Source organism: Watersipora subatra, chromosome 2 (assembly GCF_963576615.1).
Source record: "Watersipora subatra chromosome 2, tzWatSuba1.1, whole genome shotgun sequence".
NCBI lineage: Eukaryota > Metazoa > Bryozoa > Gymnolaemata > Cheilostomatida > Watersiporidae > Watersipora > Watersipora subatra.
In genome coordinates this window covers 61,881,569-61,902,553 of record NC_088709.1, presented here as the reverse complement: position 1 = coordinate 61,902,553, position 20,985 = coordinate 61,881,569, and the positions used below count along the sequence as shown (strand labels likewise).

General features: G+C 32.2%; 1 protein-coding gene across 1 annotated transcript; it reads left to right on the top strand.

Moving 5' to 3' along the window:
* The first annotated feature begins 614 nt into the window (after positions 1-614).
* LOC137388422 (uncharacterized) lies at positions 615-19,082 on the top strand. Its single transcript, XM_068074907.1, has 9 exons — positions 615-690; positions 6,814-6,980; positions 8,061-8,214; positions 9,781-9,964; positions 10,090-10,286; positions 12,402-12,576; positions 15,568-15,672; positions 16,775-17,485; positions 18,940-19,082. The coding sequence occupies exons 1-9, from the start codon at positions 685-687 to the stop codon at positions 19,080-19,082; spliced, it is 1,842 nt and encodes a 613-aa protein (XP_067931008.1). The 5' UTR covers positions 615-684.
* The last annotated feature ends 1,903 nt before the right edge of the window (positions 19,083-20,985 follow it).

The following is a 20,985-nucleotide window of genomic DNA, read 5'->3' as shown; positions in this document are numbered from 1 at the left end:
CATGCAACTTTTCTAAAACAATGAATGTTAGGAAACAATTTTTTTTGATACAAACTGACAAAACTGATGTTACTGCAAAGTCTATCATATAAATATTCAAGTTAATTTTTTTTATTTTCTGACTGACCAAATAGATGAGTTCTGGCAGATCTTAAAATAAATTTGGCAATTTACATGCATCTACTTTTTGTACAACATAAAATTCCAAAGATTTCTGCTGAGAACTCTTAGAAATGAATCTCATAATTTGGCATTTATGATGCATGCAGAATATGTTTGCTGAAATATACTCTAGGCTTTGTCATATGAGCTCAAGCCTGCACATAGGCTACTAATTTAAAACAATTCACCACACAGTCACGCTGTGTAGTTGAAAAGAAAGCTTTTAATCAATACCAAACAGGTCAGTAGAACACTTCTTTGTATGAATTGTTCCACTTCAATGCTCATAAGCTAGCTTCGAATAATTGCCATTGTTCACTCAATAGATATCTGATCTCACAGATCCCTGTGTTTGAATGAGCTTATTGTTTATTCAACCTCATGGCGCTACGCCACCCAGCCGCTAAGCAAACAGCGAATCCGCTATTACTACACATGAAGTCACAAGCTACTAGTCTCTTTGTTACTAGCAACTGTCTTCTGGATTAATCTTTTGAAAACAAATACGGGTATCTAGCACAAATGCAGGTATGTAACAGTACTATTTAGCAAGCAGTCTGCAACCACAGAGCCATATTTCACATTATTTTCAACACTGATCACATAGAAGTTTGTTGTTTTCAGGTCGATGTAATTTCTCTAAACTTTATATTTTTAACTCAGTATTTCTAAATGCGGTATTAGTTTTGTTGATCATAACTATCAGATGTTACATAAGTAAATATGACCAATTGCCTAAATGATCAATTTTACTACAGTAAGAGCCCTGTCGGTCCAACTGTTCGTCCTTCTATTCTTCCAAAGAGGCTAATAGCGTTTGGAAAGATGATCATTCCCTTAGAATATCTAATAAATATATTTGAATTCCGAGTCAAGCATGCTACTGACTGCACCACTTGATCACTTGCTACATCAGGGAAAACTTATTCATATTGCCATATACATAACATTCTCTCATGCAGAATGACTATCAATATACCGATTGATAGTTATTAAGTATTCTTTCATTAGAATAATTATTCATAAAAGTATTGCACATGGCAATCTCGCATGGTTCCCTAGATGGCTTGCGTACTGATCTTTATAGCAAACTTTAAAATTCACTCGCAGTACCATTAAATGCTATATTGGTTTTATTGCCTCGTATTTAGGAAATGCTAAGCCAATATGAACAATGACCTAAAGGACAATTCAAATAGTTGAACTAACAATACATTTGCACTAGCATTAAATGACATATTACGTTTATTGGTTCAAATTTAGCAAATTTCAACTACACCTGTAAATATGATTAATTGCCTGATGGAAAAAAATACATAGTTGAACGGAACAAAGCACTTGCACTATCAAGTCAACCACAAGGATTTCAGTCTCTTATCTATTTAACTTGAAATTTATTAACAACCTAATATTGACAATAAGCATTAAAACTGTATGATGGGGTAACAAAAGGAAACCATATTAACATGTAGGATCACTCTATTTGATTGCTTCCAGCCTTTTCTGACCAGACATTATCTAGCATTGCTTTTGGGCTATTTCGATGAATTCTCTCTAGCTTTCCTGGTTAAAATAAAAAATAAGTATTATAGAAATAATTTTTAGATGAAATCAGCTTGTTTGTCTATTAATTTTCTAATAAAATTTCATGGTTGATATGTTTGCTGAGAACCTGTGTTCAAAAACCACTTTATTAGAATTTTTATTTCACTTAATGCATTTTTACATTATTTTTTGACAGATTTAGGAAGTACATTTGTGCCACCAATATCTCTGTGATTCTACTTTTCTAGAAAAATAGTGTGAATATAAGGCAGAATTCATGACGTACAATATTTTTCATGACTGTTTCTGAGACAGTAAGTTATGTTCCATTTCAGAACAAGATATCGTGTAACATTGTATATGTTAATTGTTACTCAGGCATTTCCTAATATGTTTATCTCTAAGGAAATAATATATTAAAATCCAGAAAAGTTACTATAACTAACGCTGTAAGGCATTGACCTGCTTTAATTCTTTCAGTTTCATTCAACGTATCTTTAAACAGAATACAGCTAATGAGTAGGTGTTTCATTGCTAAAGGTGCTTAGCTGAATTAAACAGCAAATGATCTATTTTAAGTCTATTGTGTTTGAATAGCCTAAATACTCTTTAGCTTTCTGTATTTTTATGCCTAACAAACTACTGACTTACCAATATTTTTGTTGTCGCCTATGTTTTGGTTGGCTGTCATTATGAGCTGTGATGATATATTTTGCCAAACATGAAGCTTCGCCTGTAACTTAAAGACTTGGAAAACCCATAACTTCTGCTATTTTTAGACTGAGCTACAATATATTTAATACTGAAGCAATGATCACAGCATTTCCTGGTATTGATAGGGTGATATAGACTGGTCAGCTTAAAATTTACTCTGATAAAACTAGCGTTTGTCTGGCTGAAATCACGGTTAGAGTTTAAGATAGAAAATGTTTTATGTGGTGCTCAAACTTAAGCAGCTAGACATTCTGACATGTGCTAATTGATGGCCTCTAGTACTGCAGATTAAATGAACAGAGAATGAGATTGAATGAAGTGCTTTATCTGCATATACTTGATGATCACTCGTGGAACAATAGACTGCCAGGGTACTTTTGTTTACAAAAGCTGCGTAGAGATTGTACACAAAACAATAAATTTGATCATGGGCTCGTAAATAGATCAAGTTGAGGACATTGTCTGTAATTGCTTTCAAAAGCTGCTCTTAAAACTATCCTGTTAAATAGACTTTAGTTGGCAAGAAATAATTCTGTAAAAAGTACATTTTGAAAAATTATTTCAAATTATTGATGTGATTATTAGGCACTATTAACAACTCAATCTTTCCCATAATAGCGAACTCACATATGTCACTTTGTTCATGCGCATAGAGCTCTGTAACATTGTAACATAAGAGGTCATAATTTTTATTGATCGTCAGCTGCTGTAACACAATATTTAATGCACCACTTAACCAGAACTAACAAATATTTAAATGAAAATCTCAGCAGAACTTTGAATCCACCAAATTTGTGCCTTTAAGTTTACTTACCTTACACCAAAAAAACACATGTGATAGTTTTTTGAGAAAACTTCAATCAATCTTTATGAAGGAAGGAAATTTGCTTGCAGATTCACAAGTTATCTACACAATATTATTTGCTGAACTTTGCATATTTCGACACTGAGAAGAAAGAAAGATTGATTGCTCTTTTCCACCACTAACAAACACTGTTACAGAATTGCCATTATGCAATTGTTCCTCATCGATTAGTTTAGGCGAGGCTAGCAAAAATACTTCTTTGGTAACTCAATAAAAATCTGATATGGCAGATTGCCTGGTCTGAATAAGCTTATTGTTGTTTCAATGCTCTGAAATTTTAGCTCCATAGAACTAGGCAGACTATCAGTCAACACCACTTATAAGGCCACAGTCTTTTCTAGCTAAAACCTTATATTAGCTTTACCTTCAAAGAAATGCATATAGCAAGGCTTTAAGTTGTCAGTAAAACGATTAAGCATGCATTCAGGTTTACGCTAATGTTTAATTTCCCACTAAAAACAAACAAGTTGGTTTTCAATACTTAAGTTTTCAATACAGTAAGTACCTATTAGTAATAATTAGAAAGTTAAAAAGTTCACTTTAATCTAAAAAAGACTCTTTAGAAAAGATGATATGGTATTGGCCATTTATGTGGTGATTGTAGAACTCCTTGTAGTGTCTCTGAGAATATGTAAAAAATTTTTATATTAAATTTAATTCTATACACATGTATATTTTGAAATGTGATATTCATTGCTTGCACAAAATTGCGCTGTTTTTTTTTGTATAACACACTATTTCTAAAGCAATGTCTGTACTAGTTCAAAAAAGCTATTCCTACTTTCTAGCTACAAAAGGTTTTTTTTAGAGTGGTAGTACTCGCATCAGAATGTTTTGTCTATGTCTATTTGATTAGTTTTAGGTTTAATTTTTGACTTGTCAAAAGCTCTCAAATGCACTGTAAGAAAACTTTTTTTTAGTTTTCAGACATGGGTAAATAACATTTAATGGTATCTGAGATGCAATGGATAAAAAAGTTAGTTTAATGCTTTAAAATTACACGCCGTAATGTGAAGTATAATACACTGCGTTTTTCTTTATCAAGTAAACCTGCTACTACTGCACAACGGACAACAAGAGGCTTGTGTTTTTCATGAGAGAGATTTGAAGACTTAATAGTTCACAATCGAGGCAAGTATGAGTATTTTCTTTAAACAAAATTAATCATTTTCTAGACCCAGAACATGGGAAAGACAGCAACGAATTACAGGCTTTTTCAAAATAAGCTGTTGGTTTTTTTAGTCTTACTAGTAATTTTTTTGATTTTCAAGAGCAAGATTCTTGTAATTCAGAGTTTCATTTGTCTGCTCAATGAGCTCTCATTGCCGGCAGCCTTTACAGGTCTGTAGGCTGATACAATCAAGACCATTGCAGCGGAACTAGCTGTGTTTTAGATTTTACTAAAACTCAGCTAAGATTTTTAGCTGCCTGACCACCTGGTTCGAGGTCTCTTTTTGCCGGCATAACCATTAAAAAAGCGTGATCTGCATGATGAAGGAGCAACCGATTGTACAGATGTGGCTAAAAATGCTTTATGTTCTTTACAAAGGCAATCAGCTCTATCCGGGTTACATAGTAATTTCTCCTGGCAAGCAGCAAAGCCTTGCTAAAAATGTTATTAAACGCTCAGTGTCATCCTGTACTTGTAGCGGCACACCATCCACTCTACAGCCACTAGTATTTATATTTTGGATATACAGTCGGCTCAAGTCAGAGTAGCCAGTACAAAAGCCGAGAACGGATGATCTTTTTGCTTTTCAAAGTCCATCTGCTCTTTCTTGCCCCGATTCTACTTTTCATATTTGCCAATCAGTTGGTGCAAGTCCATGCAAAGCTATAGAAACTAGGTACATACTTTTAGTAGTAGTCTATTATACCCAGGGAGCCTCACAACTCTTTAAGCACTCTGGTAGTCGACCAATCTTAGGCCACCTGCGTCTCCGGTGTCTTTACATCCCGAAGCAATACAAGCAGTCGCATGACTCCGTAGAATCGTGGACTGGGCTAATCTCCTATGAGACCATGACTGTCACTCTTCTTCAACCAGTCCATTGCGCAATAAAAGAGCTTGTAAAAACTTGCGTGCTCAGCATGTTTGTAGTGTACCCAGTGTCAATAAGGAAAGATGGGTGAATCTTCTAACCTCTCGTTGAGGAAATAACTGCCAGAATGAAGCCATCCAATGGCTTGTGTCCTGATTGGTTCTGCACTATATTTGCCTTGCAAAGCAATTTTCTGGATCCAAAAACTTCGGAATCTGCCAGGCAGCCTTTTTAAGTGTCTACTGAGTAGGTCAGACTGGCATATGGTAAGTCTCTCAGGCTAGCAGTGACACCGATCATTAATTGTCAGAAAGCGGTATTGCCCAAGGTAATATGGCTAAATGAATTCAGGGATGTCTCTTGCCTCTGGTCACTCGTTTTCTGTGCTCTCTTTACTATCATTAGGATAGCCTTGGCTAGAGCATTAAAAGGTTTTCAGCTTTTTGTGAAACTAGGATCCGGAATTCTACTGTTTCCACCAATGTAAAGGAAATCACTGGTTCCCTTTGCTGCTCTATACGAGTAAAGACACCGAGTGCAAACAAAAAATTGTGTATATATATATTTGTATATATGTATATATACATGTATATATATATATATTTCAGATTTATATGAGTACCGTAAATAGGATCAATGTGTTCAAGTTACAATGAAAAACATGCAGTTAGACTGCCAACTGCTTCTGCTTTCCTTGGTTCATATGGGTTCCTTATATATATGAGCTCCTGTGTTAGGGTACACCTTTTTAATAGTCTTGGCTCCATCAGCTTTTGGATTTGCTAACTCGGTATGCCAAGATGGTTTGTTGAGGGTCAAGTCTTTTGCTGTGGTCAACTCGACCTTGGTCCAGAAATCAGCTAATCAGGTGGCCTTTGTCTTTGCGCTTTGCCGCTAAATTGTTTCCCGTGTAAACTATGCATAATTACTTTAGTAATTGCTTTTTATGTTCTTTATCTAGGATATTCTTATCAAAATATGAGCAAAGGCGCGTCTATGAGAACCATTTTTGAAAAAATAATTTTATTTAGCACTTTATAACCGGTCAGAGTCATTTTTAACAGTTTCACAGCTGTTTTTTCAACATAATGATACCCAAAAGCAATGATTGCAAATAGATCCATGAACTACAAAAACATCAAAACTATCGATTTCAAAATTGTTTGGCAGGCTATAGTAATCAACTTTTTTTAAACTAGAGGATTTAAACATAAAAGTGCTTTACCTAATTGCAATAGTTTAACTAATGGATTATTTTCAGTATTGTATTTGTTTCCAAAAGTATGAACATCTGAACACTGCAAAGGCTTGTTATAAACCAGGTTGATGCTACATGTCTTTTTATGTTAAAATGGGTTTCAGTCAAGTCTATTATACTTCAGTGCAGGACGACACTTCAAAACAACATACAGAACTTGGAAAAGCATGAACATGACATTTTGTGTGAAATTAAATATGAGAACTCTGCAATGACATTCGTTGCAGGCAATGGCAGATACAGAGAACTCTTTGATGGCACATTGCGTATTTTGCGGTTCTAAAGACCAGCAACTGGTAGACCCTAGAGTGCTCCCGTGTTGCCATGTTTCATGCAAAAAATGTCTGGATAGTCAACCAGAAATCCAGAAAGAAGTATGGTGCAAAGATTGCGAGTGAGTTCTCTGTATTGTAAACTGATTCATTACTGAGATTGACTAATTATGACAATGTCTAATCTTAATATATTTTTCCTAAATTATGATAACATATGAAACAATTATCTTTGAATCGTAAATTGTAGAAAAAGCCTACATAAATTTATTTTATTCTAAATGATATTTTGAAAATTAATTCAGAGTTCCAGTGTTTCAGACATAAAAAATATATGTACTTTTGTTGAGTTTTCCAAAATGGTCAAGAAAAATGTTTATAGCTTTTTTCATAATTGATTAGCTTGTAACAGACAAAATCAAACATCATATATTGCAAAGCGCTGATATGTTTACTAGCATTTAGCTGATGTGTCAACTTGGAACAGTTGGGCATGTTCTGGTTGCAAACTGATACTAATGAGAAATGCTTGTTTTCAATTCAGTTTAACTTAATTGAAGATATAATCTGATGTTAGCTAGCAAAAACTCAGGTAGAAATTATTCCTTTGAAATATCCCCTACAGCTCTGACTAAAATATGATAGGGTGCCCTATAGCTTATTTTGCTCTATATCTTGTTAGTTAATTTTTGTGAGTTTCACTGGTTTAGCTTATACAGGCTTATATTTATGCTCCTTCAATATAAATAATCTGATTCATGAGTATTTATGTTACAGCAAATTTATGTTTTTTGGATTGTCAAATTTGTGTAAACTGCCTAACCTGTTCCAATTTTGTTCAAGTTTACTATTTTAGTTCCAAAAAAAGAACATCTAGACTTAACTTATAAATTTAATTACTTATCGTATGATATAAACAGCTTTTTTATTTTATTTATCGCTTTTATTCAGCTGCTTGGTGCATGATTGATGTACTTTTTAAAATAAGTTAACAAAAATGCACATCTTCAATGTCAATTCGCATCATTAGCTTTCTATTATTTCTCCATAATTTCCAATACAATCTTCACAAGTAGTTCCACAGTCTCCTAACTAACTTATTTTTACTTTTTATACTGGGTAGTGTTATCTCAAGCTATTAAACAGTTTTTGACATTTTCCTTTTGGTTTTTGTGAGAGAAATGGCAATTTTCATTTTTTAGGAAAACTTTTGATGTTGCTATTGATGAACTCCCAACATACGACTCAACAAAAGTCCAGCATGAATGTGAGGCCTGCCGAAAGAAAAGCGAGAAAATTCTAGCAGTTGTCTACTGCAGGACCTGTAATAAAAAGTTTTGTGGAGATCATCAAAAGGTGAAACATAATCTGAAAAGTTAATGACACATTTTATAAGTTGCAAAACTTTTTTTAAAATAATTAATGAATGCCTGATCAAGTAATTGTTAGCTTTTGATGTTCAGGTAATTGTTGTTAGCAAAGTTTTTGCAACTAACTTTTATAAAGAAGTTCAATGGTTCATTTTTTATATCACATCTACGTAACTATATTGTCACTGGAGACTTATCTCAGTGTAACAAACCTATGTCAGCGTACGGGCTTTCACTCTGCCATAGACTTTTTTAAACGTTTTCATTTTATCTGTGAATTTGTATTAAATAAACTTATTACTAATTTGAGTTGTATATATATATATATATATATATATATATATATAATATATGTGCTTCTATGATGCAGATTAACTCATTCAAACATTTTCATTTTTATTGCGGTATGTAATTTATACCCTAGTATGATTTTTTGAAAGCATTTGCCCTTGCAAATGCGTACACTGATTTGGAGCCCAAAACATTTTTACCATAGCGGTTACTTTGAAGTAAGGTTGTAGTAGTAGGCTTTTTTGAAAAAAAATTACTGTTTCTATTTATTAGTATTTGTGATTGAAAATTCTTACTAAGATTTACCGCTTTGATTGAATGGTTCTAAAGCTTTTTAAAATAACCTACTGGTTCAGCACCTACTGTGGTTACTGCATCAACCCTTCGAATCAGAAAAGCATTGTCGCTTATAAAATTCCTGATGATAGTCCTGACACTAGCATTGTTTCACCCTAGTCACAAGGTTGCAACTACAACCTTCTTCATTGCTTTAAATTTCACATCCTGACCCAAAGTTGTTCCAAAAAACTCTGTAGCTGAATCACTGTCACTTTTTGTTTTTGCTACTACATGTACATCTAACAAGTTGTCACGGTCATCTGATAGTCTCCTAGTAATGATAGTAGTAACAGTATTCCTACTTTAATCATTAGATGAGTATCATGAATCTAGTTTTGGGATTGCCTTTACCGAAGAATAATGTGTTATAAAAGCAGAATCAAGCATCGAACAAAATACCAGATTATATTTAGGAGTTGTTGGTTTTTGATTGTATCATTTTTGCAATCCTAAACAAGCATCTTTTGACACAAAGAAACTTGGTTTGATTACTGACTAAAATTATTTTGACATGGTGCGCTGTCAACTCCTAACAATAAATGTTTCAACAAAAATAATTTGCTTTATAAAAGCACTCATGTGGTGACAACAGCTGCCATGTACATAACCCGCAATGTTTTAATGTGGGTTATGTTGCAGTGCTTGCTAAGGGGGTGAAAAATAATAATTTTAATATTTGCCAAAACACTAAGAATAATATAATAAAAATTAAAAGGGAAATGAGGCTATGAGAAATTCAGAGGTTAACTGCAAGCAGCATAATATGCTCTATTACTCATCTCGGTACACTGAGCAATCCAAAGTCTGATGCACATGACAGCTAAGGTTTCAAAAAACACCTGCTTTTCTAACTAAAGAGTGTTTTAAAGGCATTATATTATAAACTTTTCACAAGTGTAAAGACTACATATTTTATCTTTAGTGGCACAATGAACTCCATGATGAACATACAACAGTGCCCATCCGACAGTATGCAGAGCAGGCTGAACGGCTGGAAACCAGATACTGCACTGAACACAAAACAGAAAGTTACACCTTAGGGTGTGAAAACTGCTTGACTGTATTCTGCACAAGTTGCATCTCTCCTAAGAACACTTGTAAAAAAGGTGAAGCAAATGTTCATAAGTGTATACTTAAGACATTTTTATTTCAGCAGAACTTGTATGGTTAGAAACTGTAATTGTCCTGTGACATTACTGCTTTTGTCAATTAATTTAAATGTATTTCATAGGCAAGGCTCATGTGTTGGTCAATTTACCAGAGCTTGGAAGTCAACTGACATCTAAAGTTGACAAACTAGTAGTCGCTATGGTCACACAAGAAGACGAACTCTCCACACTGTTTAAAGAAACCTCAAAAGTGTGCTCAGAAATGGAGAAAGAAACTCAAAACATGTTGAAGCAGCTCCACAACACAAGAGATGCACAGGTAAGTTATTTTGGGTAACATATAATTGCAAATTCATAAATATTGATTAGTTAAAGACTTTAGTGACTGCAATCATTCAGTAGGTGCTCAAAAAACAAATAAACAAGTTTTCACTGGTTGCAAGATGTTACCTGTTTTTAGTAAAAGTTTTTGTATGCCCTTATAACTTTGTAATCAACCAGTATAACAATGAGAATGTTTTTGTCAATAGAAGTGGTTCAGTCTATTACCATGGTGTTATTATTGTGTTATTATTCATTTTCTTAGGAACCACAAAATTTCTTGTCTGGTGAAGCACTAATTTTTTTTAGTTCTGATAAACAAACATATATGTTTGGCAAAGCATAAAAAAATCTGTATGATCAGTGATTTAATGAAGTGACTAAATATTGAAAATTTCATCAGGAATTAAACTTTATTCCGAATTACTAGATTTTTAACAAAAATATTCCAATGTTGTGAGCCAAATATTTTGCATTGCAATTTAGTTACTGGTATATGACCATGCAAAGTTAGTGGCAATCCAGTCTTTACTAATTAAATTTGCAAAACGAATCATATTAAAAGTATTCAAATATTAGCTTAGATTAATCCCTGCTTTATATAACTTACTTTAAGCATTTGCTGTTAGCCATTATACATAGTTTTAAAACTTACATTCTTACATACTGTAATTTATTTTATTATCAACTTTTCACTCGTGCTGTTTAATTTATAGAATTATTACTAGACTATCGGTTTTTTGATTGTCCAAAATAGCAACATTGTTCAACTGTTTTTAGCTTACTTTGTAACTTTTACCATACTAATCCAATTAACAATGTTATAGTTTTTTTCATAGTGCCAACAGTTCTTTAAAAGAGACCTCACATTTATTTGTTTTGGGTGGCTTAATTTATGTAGTTTTAAAATCTTTGGTTTTTGTGAAAGGTTTCTATGAAATTTGACTCTTTCAAACCTAACGGCCAATATTCAGAGTAGCATATGTCAGAACTCTGACAGGCAGTGTTATTGCATTCCCATGGCTCTGTTTACAAACCCTGTTTCGAAGTAAGCGCTTGAGCTAAACAAATTAATTCTTGCATAGAATAATAGACAGGAACTTTTCCTTCTAGTATTAACATTTTTCAATTGTCTCTATCTACTTCCTTTGTTATTATAACAAGTTTACTGAGATGACATGATGGAAAAATATGATACGATTAGTTTTTTGGTATGTAATAGATAATTAGGAAGCATCTATAAACTTATGTAGTACTAACAATATTTTTGCTGATTATTTTAATTAAGAATATAGTTATGAGTGTTTGTTTTAAAGATATGATGCTAATGCAACGGTTTTCAGACTTTGGTAAAAATTTTAAAGTTTCAGCCCAAAAAACTGTAAAATTAAATTTTTTTGCCAATTTTCTGACATTTGTTGTGTGTTTTTAGACTTTTTTACCAGTGTTTGACTATATATCACTAGACTATAAGCATGGATAGACATGTTTAGTAAGATATACCGCTTGAAAAATTTTAAAAGATTACCGATACACTAACAAGAACGGCTAAAGTTCAAAGGGTTAACCTAAAAATCATTCTTTTGCTTCCAATATTCTCAAATTTGGTCATTCTAGATAAAGAATTTAAAATGTTTGTAACGTTTTGGCTACACTTAGTCACAGTAACCAGTTATGCACATGTTTTTTTAGAATTTTGGATTGAATGGATTTTTATGTTATCAGTGTATGGCAATACCTCGAAACAACTTTGATAAAACAACTAAAATTTTGTTTGCACTGAACCGATGAGAAGGAGAATATTGAAGAATGATAGGGAACTACCATTCTATATAAATCAACCCACTAGTTTAGTTTGAACATCAAATGTTTTCACTTGTAGGTTCGTTGTAATTTGTCAACTTTTTCATAGATTTTAACAAGACCAAAGTGTTTGTGCTTCAAACATTCTCAGATTGGGTCATTATAGATGATGAATTCAAATTGATTTTACCATGCTGGCTACACTTAGTAACTGGTTGTGCATATGTCGCGCTGTTGCTTTTCTAATTAACTAGATGTTTACTTGCATGTGTGCAGGATGTTGTTTTAACTTTCAATATGGATTTATCAGATTCAGGCAATTAAAGAGAAGTATGAAGAGTTGGAGAGAAAACTGTTAGAGTCTCGAAGGAGGACTCAGGAAGAAGTGAAAGAGTTTATGAAAGATAAAATTGGCACCATGCTTACCACTGTCTCTAACAAAAGAGCAGATTTGGAGGCCAGAATAAAAAATAACCACCAGGCAAGTTCATAGAATTCAAAAAGAAATTGTTAAACTTCTAAAATATTCCAGGAACTTATCAAACAAATCTCAAAAACATTTACCTGAAAAGTTGTCACAAGATGATATCTAGGTACCTTTTTGAAGTTTTGGGAATGTTGTAAAAAGTTTTTAACGCAGAAAATTTGTACTACGTTGAGCAAACAGTCTCAAACAAAATTTCAGCTTAATCGGGAAAATAAGACGAAAAACTGTGTAAATATTCTTTCAATGATATTGTTTCAAAGATGTTAGCTAACTTTCCAGTGGTGGTACTTACCAAATTTCAAGGAATGCAAATGAATGCCGAGGCCTAATAAGACTTTTAAGGCTACACTAAGGCTATCAAGCAAAGTTCTAAGAGAGCCAGCTAATTAGCAAGAATAAAATGTTACAATCAAATGTCCTTAAACATTATTTTAAGAGAAACTTTGCCATACCATTTTGGAAAAATGGATTTGATAGAAAAAATATGTTGCACCGTAATGTTCTTTTTACCCTGCAAATCAATGTAAACATCTATATGACATCGAGCTTGCTCAGATTTTTTTTATTTGCAGTTAATATCAATCATTATCTATTATCACTCAAAAATTAAGTTTCCCGTAACCTTAAAGGAATATTCAAGTCAAAATGTTGCTGACTCTGAGGTTGCCATATTATTTCAAGCAAACTTTTCATGAATGTCTACACGACAACATTTACAAAAATTAATTTCCCCTTACAATTGTATGAACATTCATTAAAAGGCTAAACTGAGGTTGCACCAAAACTTTCCAATTACATTATGTGTCAATATAATTTGAATACTTATGCTTAAACATTCCTAAGTAGCTTTCCTGACAAATTGCTGGGGGTTTCAATGACAATGTTTTATAATAAAATTAGCAAAGTATATTCGTGTAACACTCTGTAACACTTTATCATATTACATTTGCAACGCATTCTGCAAAAAAACTGTGGCAAAATTGTTGTAACCCGAAACCATAAGGATTATCAGATAAGGTTTCTAGAATATTATAGAACCGTTTGCTAAGACATTCTTGTGAGGGTAACATAGCGGAAAGTCCCGGTAATGTTGTTTTTAGTTGGGTTACTGTAAAATTATTTGAGTGAAACAAGCTTATTAAGACTATATTTAAATATTTAATATTCCACAAATTCATACCTTCAGTTAGTGGTAGTAAATGGCTAAATATTGATAAGAAAGTTTATTAAGAGGTTGCCTCAGTATCATTAACTTTGCTGCAAAAGTCCGACAGGCAATTGGTTGTTTGTTATTGAATACGACAAATTTAAGACTGAAGTTACTTTTGCAAAAAAATTTGTACAGTGCTTCAATTTTTCATCCACATCAAGTTTATATTTTGAAAGCACTATAAAGTGTTGGAAGCATATCACATTTGTTTTGCCTTTTAAAGTGGTGAATAAATTTTGTTTAAAGCCCACAATTTACTTGCTTTAATCTCAACATATATTCTCACCACTCATAATTCAGACTTCTAAAACATCACGATAGTTTTCGCGCAACATGTATATAATTGACAGCTCATAATAAAATTATGTGCCAAGTTAAGTTTGTTTGTTGGTAGTAGACACGCTTATTTTGTTTTTAAAGTCAAAAAATCACTATTTTTATTTGAAAAGGTTCGCTTCAAATAACTTTTTATATTTAAATCCAGTTTTTAATATTGAAATTTTTTTGCCAATTTAAAAAACATTGGACACTAACTAAAGTTAAGCCATGCCAAGCAAATTGTTCCTTAGGTAGAAAGCTACTGAAATAAATAGTTTACTACATTTTCTGTCAAACATGCTGTAGAAATGCATTCTTGGAAAACTACTACATAACCTTACATAAACTACACTAAGATTTTAGTGTTTTGCCACTCGGTTCTGAACATTTGTACTAAAAAGTATCTGTGGAAAAACAACATAAAGTGATAAACGTCAGAAATACTGCAAACTCTTTATTGATTTCTTATGTTTTTCAGTGATGCTACCTTTCTCTATGGGGATTATTTGGCTACTCTGTAGTAGTTGTTTTCCTATTATGTAATCATGCTATTTTTTCTAAATAGTAGGTTTAACAACCTTTTGATAACACTGATATAAGGGTAAAAACAAGAGACACTGTAAAATGTTAAAACATTTTTCGATTTTAATTCCACAATCAGAAACTTACAAAAGTGATTTCCTATGGAGTACTTTCAAACCATTATTAAAGCTTATTTGCGATATTTAAGGATTTGCTCATCAACTACATTCTTAAAATATCATATAAAAAGCCGAACTAATGGTTTCCTCAATTATCAGCATACTAATTTACGCAAATAGTTACTATAATGAAACAAAAGGTCACTCCATTTGTCTGAAGAAACTTTAAGAGCCTTGACAAAAATATTTTCTCGCATTGAGATCTAATTAGAACATTCTATTTTTCAAACGAATGTCCTAACTTTTGAGCCGCTCAGCCACTTCATCACAATACATATTAGTTATGTGCATACTTATTACATACAATCTCTCATGGAACACAGGACAGAAAGCATACTAGTTTAAATAATTGAAAAGTTGTTGTGTTTCAATCAGTTTAAGAGACAGCAGACAGGTTCTGAGGAGACACAAGCAGATTTTATTTTCTACATGTTTGCTGAGTTAGATAGCTTGGCTTCACTCTATCTGGTGTTGGGTCAGTATTTTTGTTCTATTTCTCATCTGGTATTTTCTAGCCTGCAGGTTTGTTGAGCTTATCTGCCCCGGTTTGAGGAGTGGCTAGCTTCAATGAATTTAAGAGCAATTTGGAGTTGCGGCTTAGTAGAATGAACAGCTTCAAGATAACTTGGCACATATAATACCATTATTTTAGCAATAATTTTATGGCACAATCTTGGTTTTGATGCTTTAAATTTTTCTTTCACCATTATTCTAAAAGCCAAAAAAATTGACATGAAGTTATCTTTTGTTTCTCAGTTAGATACAATACGGCAGTACAAGGACATACAGAAACAAGCTGACCAACTTCTGAAGGCATCGTTTCCATCCCTCATTTTGCAAAATGTGCAGAAATTATCCTTTCAAGGTAAGCAAAAATGTACATATAATTTTTCTCTAAATTATAAATATCTACTTTGTATTGAATTGAACATTTTCCTAATTGTTTTCGAAAAAACTAGAAAGTAGAAATATTTTTTTCAATAAAACTACATTTTTGTAGAGCTTCACAGAATAACCAAATCAAACTGGCCACTTTGCTTCAGTTCTACAGACATTTAGATAAACTATTAACTATAAAGCTCTTTTGAAAAAGCCAACCGACTAACCATATTATTTTCTGTGAAATTTTCTAAAATACTTAATATTGAATGATATATTTTTCAATAATACAAACCTTGCTCTAGTTGCATCGACTCTTGTAGTTTGTAATAAAGACATGTATATTGTGATGCTAAAGTACATTTCTACTGTTCGTCATATTGTATATACATGTAAAATTATGAATAGATCATAAATAACTGATGTTCAATACTGCAAAAAAAATTTGTACTAAAATGCGTTAGGTCGTCTAGAATTAATTGGTCCCTTCATGTAGTAAAATAGGTAAGCCTTGATTGCTTTAAAACATTATGCATTTGAAAAGCTATAAAACATTATGCATTTGAAAAGTTTTAAAACATTATTCATTTGAAAAGCTTTAAAACATTATGCGTTTGAAAAGTCGCCAATATTAAATAAATAGCTCTTTTTGGTCAAATGGCTATTGCCTGATCTTAAAATAGCTGTATGTTGGTTGACCTCTTGAGGAATTGAAAAGTATTTTTAAATAATCTGAAAAGCTATGAATTATAAATTTAACTGTCCGACACTTACATACTAAAGTATAATTGAGCTGATTGTACAACTCTTTGGATTGTCTTTTTGGTTTCATGCCTTATACTTTCACTAACAATATTAGCAACATCGAAATATAACAACATAGCTTATTTACTTCTAAGAAAACACTTTTAAAGTGATTGTAAAAATGCTTTGGGTACAAAAAGTACTGAAAATTAGCCTTTAATGCTTTGCCCAATATGCATGAGGTAACTAAAGCTTTTTGGCAGTTTTCTTGCAAATATATCTATTTTGATTAGCTATACAGATGTATTATATAGAAACACTTAATGATTCGTTTTCTTTTTTAGATGAGAGACGTGATTTAGAAGTGGAGGCTGTGACTGCAGATATTATATCCTATAGATTTAAGTACATCCCATCAGCTAGCTGTCCTCTAAACTCCTGCACACTAGTGAAATCGCATGACACTGGCTCTTTCTGTCACGCAGTTTGTCATTACCAGAACAAGACATATGTTGGAACTCAAAAATCCACTATTGACGTAATTGACTCTAGTTATAAACAAACCACAATAGTGAGGTTAGATGGCTGGCACTGGGCCTATGGCATAGAGGTACACGATGATAGACTTTACGCACTTGTAACTAACTTTGACAAACCTTGTACTATCAATGTCTATGACCTTACTGGCAAACTCATCAAACAATGGTACCGCGATGACCGGTTAGACAGTGTTAGGCTTACTGTTGTACTAGACAAAGTAGTTGTAGCTGACTTTGAAAAATGGAAACTAACTGTTTATTCTCTCGATGGAAATGTTGAAAAAATCATAGCTTGTTCAATGCTGAGTCGAAACACCTCCATTTGCAAAGTAGGCAGTGAATCAGTTGTTGTCACATCAAAGAAAAAGTCACTGGTGAAAAGAATCAGCATCTCTACTGGTTTAACGGAATGGGAGTGTCAACAGGTAGCTTACCCAGAAGCACTATCTCTCTGTGGAGAGGACTTGGTCTGTGTGTTTGGTAACAAAGAGCTGGCATTCCTCAGCAGTCAGAGCGGTAGGTTTTTGTTTGCTTTCTTCCAATGCTCATTATACTCATAAATCACTTTCAGAATTTTTTTGCAGCTTACAAAGCTTTATATACTATGGGCAAAAAAAAGTGTAAAATACTAATATAATTCTTTATTCCTAATAGTTGGTAACAACATAGAGACCCTTAATAGTTTGTAACAACATCGAAAACTCTGTCTTTTCTATCAAATCATTATTCAAATTTTTCTCTCAGAAAATCCATGAAGAACTTGTAGTTACGATAAATTTTCAATGATAATGTTTGCTGTATTTCTGACTAGTTCAATAGTTGCAGAATTTAGAACTTTCATAGAAATTATGAACTTGCCTTTTTTTAGTACCATACTACTATTTGTGGTAATGCAAAAACTTTTATACAGTTGTTCACACTGGATGGTCAACTCTCAGTTTTTACCTGGTGAATTTTGAAAAAAAATTATTTGAGTGAACATGTTTCCATAAAGAATTTGCCGCATGACAAAGAGAAAAGAAAATTAGACATCAAGGAAGCACAATTTTCAATAATTTTTTCCTTCAGGGTTTTACATTGATTTATTCAGTTTTGTTTCAATCATTTTTTTTAACTAATTTTAAAACTAACCAGTTGCATAAGATGTTTGTTAGTGCGTTTCAACTTTCCGAAACAACTTTTTGTTTGCCTAGAGGTTGCCATAAAATAATCTTCCTTTAAAAAACAATTCGAATTAAAGTTTAAAACTGTTATTTTTAAACATTTGAAAAACTGGTATTTGTCTAATTTATAATTATTGCATCATGAACAGCTTTCCGGCAAACTAGAAACAAATGTTTGCTAGGTGTTAGTTAAGTCTGTCAAAAATAAAAGAGAGCTTGCTACTTCGTGAGTACTCTGAAATTTAGTTCTTGGTCAAGGAATGAATATTTGTCAATATTATTCCACTTAAAATTTTTACTTTATAAAATTCAGTTTGCTAACAGCATCTGATTTGTCTAAAGTTACCTCACATGACTTTAAAAAATTTAAGGATCTAATTTGTTAAATCATTTATTATGTTCAAGATGATATATAATTTGCGAATAAGTATAAATATATAGTACTTGAAGATTATAGGTAGCAAACATGTTAAAATTTAGGTAAAAGCTCATTTACTTTAAAAATTGAAAAACATTAGTTTCTAAAAAATTTGGTTTAAGAAGCTTTAGGAATGTGCCAATGATTTTACAAAAAGTTCTTTAAAAACTCTAAAACATGGTTCAGTGTATACACTTTGACTTTGAATTCTTGCCATTTTGTGATAACAGAACAAGTATCCATTAAAGAGTTTTTACTTCCTCAGCAATTCAAATAGTGGTGCTTTAGTTGTAACTGCTGTTATCTATTCAGCATAGTCGGTATACCAACATTGGTATTCCAATTGATGTTCACTTTCAACTCTCAGAAGGTCTAATATTCTATTTTAGGCCAGCTGGTGGCTAGACTGACAGTTCCTATGATTGATACAAGTGGAAACTCTGTCGATATAGACATAAATGGCAACACTTTAATAGTGAGCTCGTGTAAGGGAAAGGAGTCAAAGCTCAATTATTACAGCTTAAATATTTAACTCTCGGTAAAAAATAAAAACTTGCTTTCAGCTTTGTTTGCAGTTATATTATATTTATATGTTATTTATTTTTTATTTTCATGAAATATTTCTCTGTAATTTGATGTTTCTATAAATTTTGGCCAAAGGCAATTACACTATCACTTATTATTCCACAAGTATGACACTCAAAATTGCATTTTTTTAAGCAACCAAAATACAAATCAACAATATTACCATATTTGAAAACTTTTGAAGTCTTCTGGCAATTGCAGTAGCGCATTTGCATGATATAGACTTCTTGTTCAGTTAAGTGCACACAACCTTTAGTTTTTATATTAGCCTTCTATGCATATTTTTCATGTTCATCACCAATAAACTTTTTATATGTTATTGTAAGAGCATTGTACAAATTGATATTTGCAATTTTGACGGATTCCTGCTACTATTAGGTTTTACAAAGCATGATGAACATTTTCATTATGAAGTTCTACTGAGTGACTAAAATAAATCAATGGAGGCAATTACTGATAAATAGAATACATCCAGCTAAAGCAAACTATACTATCAGCAATTCTTATCAACTCAACAGTATATAGTATTAATAAATTTATGTAAAAAGAACAATCACTACTACTTGAAATTTACTCGAAATCATGATGAGAGAAAAATTGCTAATTTTATTTTTTAATATGAACTATTTGAATCTTAATGAATGTGCCATCATATTCAGACTTCTGAAGACCATGAAGTAGTGAAATAATTTGATATCTGCTGAAAAATTAACAATACTTCATCATTGTAGCCGATGGAGGTGCACTACCAGGTCTCTGCTAATTAGTTCTTTAGTGCTGTACTAACATAGCGTCTTCAGTTCAGTGTTCATTATACACATTGTGTTTGGGTTTATGATGGTTTATAAAAACTGCACACCCGGATGTGTAACTTTCTGTTTTATTCATAGCACAGTATCTGGTTTTTAGTCGTTCAGCATGCTCTGCATACTTATGGATGGCCAAAGTGGTATGTTGGTCATTGAGTTCATCATGCCACTACAACTAAGATATGAAATGGTTAATCTCGTAAGAACTCATAGTATGTAGCAATGTTAATATGCTTTATTAAACAACAGTAAGTCGGTTTTTAATACAACAGTTTTGTAGTTAGTGATTCCAGAAATGTTGCCAAAATACAATAACTCAGATAACATACTTCGAATGTTCAGCTTATTTTTTACCTCACGGTAAGCTCTACAAAACTTTTGATTACAGTTCTTGCAGTAGATGACCGCTGAAACATTTTTGCCTTTTTTCTGGCAGGTTTCACACTCATGCTTGGCTTGTGGTAACTTGTAGATTGATAGTTCATCCATAACAACGTCAAAAACTTTCCTAAATAAATTACACCTGTTATTTTACCTGCACAAGATTAAATGGTCAATGTAACACTTCATTTAAAGAAACTAAAAAGTTTTCTAACAGATTAAAAAAATAAAGTGAAGGTATTTTAATGAATGATAAGCTGCCATTAAATAATTTACTAGAAAATATAATTTTCATTTGCACAGTTTCCTTACTGAATAGATTATTGACTTGTATATACTAAAAGATGGGCTTTAACTTTTGATATGGATAAAAATACAGCATATAAATTTTTTTAATTGCATGTCTATTTTTAATTTAATTTTTTGTCTATTTGTATTTATACCTAAAGTTTAAAAATGGCATGCGTTTCAAAAGAAAACTTCACGATTAAAATTGTTTTATACTGCGGAGTAAGGAGAATACAGTTAAAGGCATGCGTTTTAAACTTGAAATATTGTGCTCTGGAAAAGGTAGATTTTCTATTGATGGTTTTTTGTTCACATTTTATACATTCTTTTCATCAAGAAAAATATACAAACTACAAAAATGCTAAGTTTTTT